This window comes from Hippichthys cyanospilos, chromosome 3, assembly GCF_059441005.1.
Source record: "Hippichthys cyanospilos isolate Australia breed blue-spotted pipefish chromosome 3, RoL_Hcya_1.0, whole genome shotgun sequence".
Taxonomy (NCBI): Eukaryota; Metazoa; Chordata; class Actinopteri; order Syngnathiformes; family Syngnathidae; genus Hippichthys; species Hippichthys cyanospilos.
This window is the reverse complement of record NC_142371.1, coordinates 9,037,411-9,048,201: the sequence shown is the minus strand read 5'-3', so window position 1 is coordinate 9,048,201 and position 10,791 is coordinate 9,037,411. Positions and strand designations below refer to the sequence as shown.

Below are 10,791 nucleotides of genomic sequence, written 5' to 3'. Positions count from 1 at the left end.
TTTTTAGAAAAAAAAGAATTTATTAAAAAAATTGCTTGAAACAATGCCATTATAAAAAGACAAAAAACATGCACCAATATCTGATGGTATGTAATTTAAGACTACCGTGATTTGTGATTAAAATTAGTCTGTTGATACAAACACACACGAACACACACAATCACGCACGCACGCACACTACAGCGATCAATTGAGCAGTCGCTCAAACATTGCAACCTCGGACTTTGTCTACTCTTCACTATAATCAGTAGCAAAACTAGATTTATAAAGCCCTCTCAGAATAGCAGCGAGAGATAAACTTCAAGTCATTGTCTGTTTATAGTCTTCTAATGTTTCGCTTGCTCTGGGCACTTCCTGGAAGCAATGAGTCTTTTTTGCAACGGCCTACAGACTGGCTGCTACATTCTTTGGAGCCATGGAAAGCGCACAAGCACGCTGTGCAAAACTGGAAGGCACAATCAGCTCTGGCGCAAAGCCCCTCGCCTTTCACTACTTGACACTTTGCAGGATGCTGACAGCGAGGGCACTGTCTGAGGCATTCGTCGTTGAAGAGAGTTTTGGCAACCTGGAAAGGCACAGGACATTATTTATAGCCGACACTTTAAAAAAAAAAAAAAAAAAAAAAAGGATGAGGGGGATACACAATCAAGTAAGAGACGTACTTCAGTGAACTTGTCTCGTTTGCTGCTGCCCGATGATAAAGTGCTGTACTGTGAAGGAGTTAAATTGCGGCTTCCAGACTGTGGGGTGTAGTAACTGGGTTTTGAAGATTGGACCTGGAGGGTTTTGAGGGGCGACCTTGTTAGCAGAGCCAATCTTGTCTCAGCATCAGAAACATGGACAGTGCCACCAGGCTGAAGATAAACGAAGACATATTTAATGCCAAGAATTATTCACTGTTAAGCTGTTAAGTAGAATTTTCAAAACTAAAACCGAATACTTGTTCATTTCTTCAAACCATCAAATCTTTTCTAAATGCGTATTGTGGAAGCTATATTTTTCTCTTTTCTTTTCTCTCTTTACGGAGATAAACTAAGCATCTGATATTGCGTTCATTACAGTCCCTCTACCTGTAGAGCAGCTTCTTCACTTCTGTAAATTTCTCTCTTCAAGTAAATTTGCTTGTCCTGCTGAATTATTTCATTCCAGTCCTTGCACACGTGACCACACCTGCGCAAACAAATGCATGAATCAGAATGTTTCGAAAAAACAATTTTTCCCCAAAAAATTATAAACATGGCCGTCACATATATAATTATACAAAAGTTCCACTTTTTGTCACGGAAGCGATCAGCAAGCGAATTGGCAAAAGCACGCCGATTGGTCACTCCGCTTGTAAGTTGCAGTGCTCATCCGAGCATTGCTTGCAAAAATACAAATTTTTGTGGATTGGAATTTTCCTTGTCAGGCACGAGAGAGACAGCGAAGGAGGACTGAGAAAGTCAGTTATCGAGCATCAATGTGGGGTACGGATGACAGCGGCTCAAGACAACACGCATGTTAATCATTTTTGTCATTTTCCTTTTCTTACAATAAAAGAAGCGATCAGACAGAACCACAGCTGAGTGACTCCTTTAACACACACAAGGGCATTACTGTAATATGGGCAGTGGACTAATGGGTATGGCACTATTAACTTTTTGACTGCTTCAGGAAATAATCTCGCAGGCTGGATCCGGCCTGCGAGCCATAAATTTGACACCCATGGTGTTAAATCTATTATACAGTTGTGTTCAAAATTATAGCAGTCCGTCCAAGGTTGCAAGATACTGTATTTCCCCAAATATAGGACACACCTTTAACTTTGGTGTCAAATTCTGGTACTATGTATTTTTCCGTGTATAGGACGCAGCAACAGTTTGGCAACAATGTAAAAAGTTTATAGTTAGGCAGAGGAAAGAGGAAATCTCAGCTTTGTTGTTTCATCAGATTTCTTGTATTTATATTTGTAAGTTATAATGTATATTTGCTGTGGGTATGGTATCTACTGACAGCTGTGTGGTTTGCAGTTGAGTGAGTGGGAAAGCGAGTAAGAGTAGTCTTGAGTCTCAACCAGGTGGAGTATTTGAGTGTACAAATGAGCGCTGTGGCGAGGGGGTTTCCACTGTGTGCTACTGCAATAAATATAAAGCCCACCTCCTCGTTATCCTGTTTGATCGGCTACACGTTCCACTTTAGGTTACCATGTGAGGGCCGTTTGCCCGTTAGCCCAAACTTTGTGGCAGCCTCGAGGCTCAGCTGTTCTTGAAAGCTACTGTAAAAAGCTACTGTAATATTTCTGGATCTTTTATTGAAAATAATGCAGTAGCTGCAGCTAACAAGCTACTGGTGTTAGCCGAGGTTGTTCACCGTGGCTGCTAACAGCCAACTGACTGCCTGTAGTCTAGTTCGTCCCATGATCGTAATTACCATAAGTAAGAATACGTCTGATAAGAAATTTGCATCTGTACGTCATAACTTAGCTTATGTGGATATCTGATGCAATCTTCCTCAAATGTTGTCAAAAAAAAAAATCTATCTTTGGGGAATTAAGGTAGATCCCTGTTTTGGTTCAAATTTCAACCTCTATAGTGCAAGTAAGTTTCTGGGGGTATTGAAAAGGTTGAAGAAACCAGACGCAACAGGCCTGCCGTGATTTTGATTCGGTGAAACAATCATTAACTGAAATGGGTGTGTTCAATAAAATAACTGTGGAGAGTTTAATTGGGGAGGGTGTTGAGTTAAAAAGGCGTTTCAACAAGTGGGCCTTATTTAAAGATCAAGGCAAAATTGCATAAGTTGGCTGCGCAATTGTCCTGAAAAAAAAAAAAAAGTAAAATGGGTCATTCAAGACACTGTTGTTTTAATGAAGAGCGAAGCCTAAAAAAACAAGTGGAGAAAACCATTCAGTTAAAATTTTATCAAACGATTTTACGCGGTTACAATTCACCAAAGAACACACTGACTGCCCTGAAAAGAAACGGTATTGTGGCGAGGCGAGGAAACCACACGTTGCTGTGCTAGTGGAGATCTTTACTCTTCGCGTGCCATCACAAAACTGATACAACAAAGTCCAAAACAGCAAAGACAAAGCCAACAGGTTCAAAGCATCAAAGGATCATAGCATCATGCCTACTGGGTGAGAGACATGGTCCTAGTGTCCGCCACACAGCTCCCCCCCGAACACCCAGAAAGGCATAACGGAAAAACCCCACAGGGTATTCACCAGTCTGGCACCCTGAGTCACAGTCCGGTCCTGGGCGGTGTATGTGACACCAGTGGCCCAGGTGCGACAGGAGTAAGGGTGAGACGCTCAGCGTGAAAACCATGAGGTAGCGTTGGCAAAGAGATGTTCTTAAGTTCCGCAGGAGCCGGAGTGGCAGTGCTGACCTGCATGCTGGCAGGCACAGTGGGCTTCCGAGGGACGGCCGGTCGCGGCTGCGTCCCAGTCTGTGCCTGGGCATGAACCTGCTGCGGCACCAACACCAGCTGACCCGCTCCGATGTATACTCGGACCATACCTGCGGGCATGGTGAATCGGAGGGGCGGCTGAATGATGGTGGCTGGAGGCCTACTGCTGAGGCCGGACGGACATCGGTAGTAGATGAGGCCGCCCGGCTGGAAGATCCCGGTCGACGGCCAGGGACTCCGAAATTGGACTGCACAGCAGTTCTCACCAGCGCCCGTACCAGCCTGTTGTTGGCTGGCTCGATCCCTGGTGCGGCAAGGGACTGGGCGACTGGGTGAGAGGACCCTTGTCGTGGTGCTGGCTGGCTGACGTGGTAGCAGCTTGCTGCATTACCTGACGTATAGTAGGCTGGTGGAGGGATGCCACGATGTGGGACATCTGCGGTGATTCCTCGCTGAAACATTCTGACGTCGGGGGTCACCCATGTGGCGAGACTACATCTCCAACAGCCTGACGAAACTTTCTAACGTCTGGGATAATAATATGGCAAGATGACCCATCCGGGGTCACCCATTCTAATGTCCGGGGTCACCAATGTGGCGAGGCGAAGAAACCACACGTTGCTGTGCTAGTGGAGATCTTTACTCTTCGCTTGCCATCACAAAACTGATACAACAAAGTCCAAAACAGCAAAGACAAAGCCAACAGGTTCAAAGCATCAAAGGATCATAGCAGCATGTCTACTGGGTGAGAGACATGGTCCTAGTGTCCGCCACAGTATCATAATTTGTGGACGGATAAAAGTAAGATTAAGTTCTTTTTAGGGTCACAGACAGTTTGTTTGACATCCCGCAAACACAGAACTTAAGCCACAATATCCAGTTAGGACACTTAAGCAAAGCATTGTGGTGGGAACATCATAATATGGGGATGTTTTTCAGACTATGGTGTTGGACCTATTTACTGCATACTAGAGATCATGGATCAGTTTGACCTAATCAGGAGACTATAAAAAGTCATGTTACCAATGCTAAAGAGGAAATGCCTTTGAAATGGATGTTTCAACAAGACAATGACCCCAAATACGCAAAAAAGTGAGTAAAATTATGATTCCAGAAAAAGAGTATCAGACTAATGAAAAGGTATACGCAATTACCGGACCTTTATCGAATAGAAAACTTGTGGCCAGACCAAAAAAAAAAAAAAAAATTGTTCATGAAACCAAGAAACACAGAGTAATTGTGGAACATAGGACAATTGACCTCGGCCGATAATACCTGTTGACCGTTGCCAGAAGTTGGACAACTCTATGCAACACAGATGCAAAGCAGTTACCAGAAACCATGTTTATGAAACAAAATATTAGAGTACCCAGTAAAGTTTCCACAACCTCTTCTTCATTTGTACGACACATTTTTGAGTTTCTAAAGACAGATGTCAATACTGCTATTTTTTTTTTAAATATGAAAGGGTAATTACGAATTGAAGTTTTCTTGTTTTGAAATATAATGTCCATTGTTCCTAATTTAGGAATTCAATCAGAACAATCAGACAAATTTTGACATTTATTCACCTTTTTCAAGAAATTTCTATTATTTTGAAGGCATCTGTACAGAAACTGAAATTTCAGGTTTTAGAAAATAATTCTGAAATAGTTGTGCAACACAATGTAAAAGTCTGTTTCTGCAGTTACAAAAGACATAGAATTTCCTTAACGATATGAATAAAGTATTTGACTTCTGATGTATTGTACACCATCAACTTCTTACCTGTGGACATCCTCAGCAGACAGCTGGCCGAATATGACAGCTAGGATGTGTCTGAGATTCCTCTTCCTCAGCTCCGTCACTATGTCCACCTTCCCCAGGCCCATCTTCCGGCCAATCAGCCCCGCCAACGGCATGGTTGTGCTCAACACAACGGGTGTTTTAGCAAGAGCTACGATGGCCCTCAGCTCGTCCTTTAGACTTGGACTTCGGCCCGCAAACATTTGGGCTCTCTGCTCACACAAAGTATGTATCAGCTGTAAAGCGGGTGTCAATGAGAGGTTGGACTGGTTTGTCTTGAAGGGGGTTCCGTTGGAATTCGAAGATGTGCTACGAGGTGTGATGCTGTCAAGCTTGGCTGTTGTTTCACTTTGAGGAGTTTTATAACCTTGTTGAATGGACGACAGCTCATCAGAGCTTGTGTTGAGGCATTTCAGAGAACGAACCCTGCAAGGGGTAACCTTAACAAAAACATCATTATCTTTCAAAGAGCTGCCGTGGCGCTGAATATTTTCATGATTTTTGGCCGGCACGTCTTCCTCAGACAATGATCCTCCTTCCTTGAGCGTGGAAAGCCTGTGCTGTCGTTGCAAACGCGGTCGTCGTTTTGCATCTGTCGGATTGGGAATTTCACAGTTTCCTTTTGAGGCAGAAAGTAGCAACTCTTGGAAAGAGCCATCATGATCGACAGAAGAGTCTTGGGATTTATCCAGGAAGCTGAGGCCGCTATCCTCACTCGGCGACCTGCGGCAGAGTTCAGGCATATTCTCAAATTACTTGACTGACAATTAAACAAAACCATAGCTGCCAATTGAAACGGAGGTAAAAAAGAATGCCTACCTGACACATTTGGGTGTATCTTTAGATGCCGGTGTGCACAAGACCACGGATGAAACATAGAGGGCACCTGTCAGGTTGTTGACTATGGATGGAGAGTTTTCCTTGGATGAGCCCGGCAGGAACTCGCTCAAACAAGGTGCTTCTACTTCCACATTAACTTGATCAGAGGCGTGAAAGTGCTGATTGAAATCATCCAAGAGTGAAATTTCTTTCTCCACACTGATGCTGTCACCCAAGCTGAGGCCACCATCCTTAAGAGTGGAGGTCCTTACCTGAGAGAAAAGCTGACGGCGTTTCCTACCACTTAAGGTGAAATCCTGCACCAATTTTAAAGAGCTTAAAGGCAAAGCTTGTGTCACAGTGTCAAGAGAGTCAAAGGAGACACTGAGCCCAATTGATGATGCCAGCGTTCTGGTCCATGGGGACATTGCGTTGTCATTTTTGACATCTTTAGTGGCGCTGCCCAGAGCAAGTCTCTGTCGCAGTGAAATATTTCTCTTGCATGCTTTGGGAGTTTCGCACCAGCTCAGGGTGGAGGATTGCTGATTCCACTTTGTGACTTTGTGCAAAGATCTGGAATGGCTACGTTCCTGAGGGGTGAGAGCAAGTCTGTGGTTGTCTTTGGGGGTGTCACTGAAGTCCACTGAAGACAAAGATCCGCAGGAGTCAAATCCATTGATGCTCTGCGGACTGTGGAACAGACCGGAGTAGCCACTGTCAAAACACTCGTGACACGCTTGCACTTTGCAGCTGCCGTGATGGATGTTGGACTCAGGAGTACACTGCATTTTCAACCTCCCGATTGCCCAGACGGTAGCGCTCCCACGGAGGCCTGCAGACGACAACAGAAATTCAACCAACTCCAAGTCATCATGTGAGACACACGCACACCTCTCTAGTTTGACTGGCAAGAAAAAGGTTATCCTCAAACTCAAAATTATTTAAGCTAAATGGGCAGGTTGACATAAACTCAATAAGAGAAGTGTGAACACTTATAATGGATAATTGTCATTATGTTGAGGTTTGTCTTCAAAGTATTTCATTGGGAAGAAACAAGCACATTTAATGGGATGGTAAATGTATTTACTTAGCCATATCCAGCCGTAGAATTTCTATATTTTCAAGATTCAAGAATCTTATTGGCAAATTAATAGTCATACTACACAATGAAATTCTTATTCTCTTCACTTCCCCGAGCAGACTACATTCCACAATCAATCAAATAATAAAGTGGGCAATATAACGAAACAAAAAAAAACAGCAATAAAGCAATACGGGCAGTAATAATTTATTACTAATAAATGAATAGACTTACATTCTAAGCATATCATGGAGTAGATGGAGTGGAAGAAACTGTATACATATGAGGATGATAGTGCAAAATATCACGTAGTGCAAAATATTATGTATTTAGCAGCTTTCCTGCATTGTGCACGATTTGTAAGGTGCGCGTGCGGTAAAGTGACTGGTGATGAGGCAGATTAGTGCGTGAGGGATTTGTTCAGAATCCTAACTCCTAATCACGGGTTAGGAGTTCGGCCGTCTGCGGTCCACCTGGCTGGAATGTGGGATGGTTCCTGCCCAATGGCTTTGCCTGCTGTCAAGACATCACTGCACTATATAGCACAATATGTTTTCTGTAATTTATATTGTTTCTGTGTCTGGTACATGCAGCATCCACTTCAACCTGTGGGCCTGGAAGGGGGCTCCTCCCACCTGTGGTCCCTTCTGGAGGTTTCTGATTTTCCCCAAATTGGGGTTTTTGAGTTTTTCCTTCCCCTTCTGGGAGCTTTGACAGGGGATGCTGTTGTGTACCTTATACTGAAAAGATGTCTCTGTACGACCTCTTTTCATCTGTGAGGCCCTTTGAGACTTTGTGATTTAGGGCTATATAAATAAAATTTGATTGATTGATTGATTGATTCAGAATCCGGATGGCCGGATATTTTGTCTATATGAGTTTGGAAGCTAAAGTATATTTCATGTGACAAATAATAACTTTATAAAAACAGTTCTGTTTCAGTTTACTGTCAACTGAAAATTACAGCACGATGCTGCTCAAGGAACACCAATCACAACTCATTTAATTTCAAGATTTGGTTATGAGACATTCACAAGCTGAGCCGTGTTTGTTCGTTACCGAGCCCTGAGTACATGGTCATTTTCAGTTGACAGCAAGGGTCAAAACGTGTTTTTATAGCTAATAATTGTACATGAAGAAGAAATGTAGTTGTCAGGGATGGAGAAGAGATTAGAATGTCATACTATTTTGTGCACAGCAAAAGAGCTTTTTAATGTTTGTTTGTTTCATATGTTGGACACGAATGCCTTGGAATGCTTTTATTTTGAGGTTGTTCCCGGCAGTGCGTCGTGATAACCGCTGACTTGACTCGTATTTCTACTGTGATCCCAGCGACTTGCCCCTCTCTCCCATTATACAGTAAATGGCACAAGGTTGTTCTGAACTCACTTTCACTTGAAATTTAAGTGCGATAAGAAAACAACTTCCTTACGGTGACATTTTATTGTATGGCGTCTGTCGCCAGCATTTAGCATGGCGTCTAGCATGAATTAGTCGCAAATTACTCTCATCGTTTATAATTAGGTAATAAAAAATATTGAGTGCCAAAAAACTGTAAAATTTGGTTATTCATAACATTCAGAGTAATTTGTTATTTAGGGTTTATCATTGCATTTTTTTAACCATCTGTATTTTACTTTTATTTGAATACCAAAAATCCTCAATAGCTGCAGCTCTTGGTTTTTCCAGTTAAAGAATGGTAAAACACAGGAAAGTAAGACAAAGACAGTCTGTAAGCACTACACACACACCACACACACACACACACACGCACGCACGCACGCACGCACGCACACACACACACACACACACACACACACACACACACACACACACACACACACACACACACACACAGCAGTGAATACGAGCTGTATGCATTTTGTTTAACTATTTAGCAAGGGGAAAGATCTCAGGTGCAGCTGAAAAATGTGCTTGACTTCTTTTATGTTTACATGCTAGACTGTATATTTTCTTGTTGAACACTCAATAAAAACAAAAGGTTTTGAAAACTGGAAATTGCATTTTAGGCATTTTACATTACATTTTTTGCAGAGATCTCTTCTGATCTCGTTCTTGTGGACTCAATCGCATGAAAGATCTCGTCCTGTGGGATTTATGTGTGCATTTAACATATTCATTGTGCGTGACAAGATTGTTTAATCTCACTAAATTGGGGTACCACTATACGCACTAAGTAGTGCTCAGATGCACTTTTCCTTCACAAGGATTTTCAACAACACAACTTGGAATCTCACATTAGCAAGGTGGTGAGGCCTCATCATTGTTTGAGTTTGCACGTGTGTGTGTGCGTTTTTGTTTGACTGAGAAAACTATTAGCATACTCCTGTGAATGAAGTAGAACATTGTGTGGCTTGCATAATTTTGTGTGGCCCGCCTAAATCAAGGGGACTGGAGCAATATTCTGAGGTCCAAAGTACCAGATCGTATAAGTATTGGGACAAGTTAACTGTCACACTTTTAATTCTTAATGTTTTTTTTGTCTCTATGTGCCCTGTGATTGTCTGGCAACCAGTCCAGAGTGGCTCCCGCCTACTGCCCGACAGCTGGGATGGCATCAGCAAACCAGCGACCCTAGTGCGGATAAGCAGCTGCAGAAAATGGATGCTGGATGGACTCATAATTGCTCTCCTGTGTAATTCCCCTCCTGTACAAGCAGCGCAATTTGTTCAAGTTTTGCTATTGAAAATAATTAACGCTAACAGTAGTACGATTGACTTGGCAGTCACATAATAACCTACATATTGCAATGCACTTTGATCATGAAGATCAAGTTGATGATAAGACTAAATGAGTTATTTTACACTGATCACAAAACACGGATATTCAACTTCCAAGTCAAACTTCAAGATGAAACTAAAAATGTAGTATGAGATGGTTACAGCTAAATGTAGTTTCACCCTTACCAAAAAAGTTACTGTACATGCCCATCTGTTTAATCTTTCAGGACATTTTCCACAATTGTCTGTTCACCTACTGCAAAACTGAAAACCAATGTGTCCAGAAAGTTGAGCAATACGTATATTCAGCTGAGGGAAAGTCAAATTAAGTTTCCTTGTAAAGTTCATAGAGCATTTAAGGTTTGAACTTAAAATTCGGATGATAACCTAGGTGCGGGTTACAGGTAGAACTAAGTGAGCTAACAACGACAACGCCCGTCAATCACTTTAACTTCAACTTAAACGCCGTTTGACCAGTTTTTGACGCCAAACCTGCCAGACCAGACTGCTCAAAAATTGAGCATCTTAATTAACGAAAAAAGTAAACATGGGATGTTGCCGAAGGAATATGCAATATTGGGATTTTAATGCGTTCCTTTTGTTTTAATCCGTTTTCTGTTGCGGTCATTTGTGTTCAATGCAATAATTTTCGTTATCATTAGAGATTTGGGAAGGTCAAACACAATGTAAAATAAAGGCACTTACCCTAAAACACCACAGCGGTATTGCGGCCGGTCACGTTGGGACCTCAGCTGACACCGTGTGCCCCAGTTGCAGTCAGGTACATTTTGGCAAACGTTGCGGGACCTCGCAACTAAAGTTGCAACTTGCCACGCTTTAAAATTTGGAGCCAAATGGGGCTCGTGTCACGTGTTTCCGCTTGCCGGTCAGCTGGTCTTCATTTTGCGGTTTTCATCGAAACGAGAAAGGCACAAAGCCCAGGAATAAAATTCAGTTTGGAACATATTGTAGTCG

General features: G+C 42.5%; 1 protein-coding gene across 1 annotated transcript; it reads right to left on the bottom strand.

The window, feature by feature from the left end:
• Window positions 1-79: 79 nt before the first annotated feature.
• Window positions 80-10,750, bottom strand: fbxo43 (F-box protein 43). The gene is made up of 6 exons (XM_088410436.1): window positions 10,522-10,750; window positions 5,995-6,826; window positions 5,158-5,898; window positions 1,071-1,170; window positions 663-854; window positions 80-565 (listed from the first exon to the last, which is right to left on the bottom strand). The coding sequence occupies exons 2-6, from the start codon at window positions 6,780-6,782 to the stop codon at window positions 317-319; spliced, it is 2,070 nt and encodes a 689-aa protein (XP_088266562.1). The 5' UTR covers window positions 6,783-6,826; window positions 10,522-10,750; the 3' UTR covers window positions 80-316.
• Window positions 10,751-10,791: the final 41 nt, after the last annotated feature.

Coding starts and splice junctions, on each gene's coding strand:
- fbxo43 (XM_088410436.1), bottom strand. CDS start 6,782: ATGCAGTGTACTCCTGAGTCCAACATCCATCACGGCAGCTGCAAAGTG. Junction 1,171..5,157: donor TCTGCTGAGGATGTCCACAG/GTAAGAAGTTGA, acceptor TTGTTTGCGCAG/GTGTGGTCACGTGTGCAAGG. Junction 566..662: donor AACGAGACAAGTTCACTGAA/GTACGTCTCTTA, acceptor GTGCCTTTCCAG/GTTGCCAAAACTCTCTTCAA.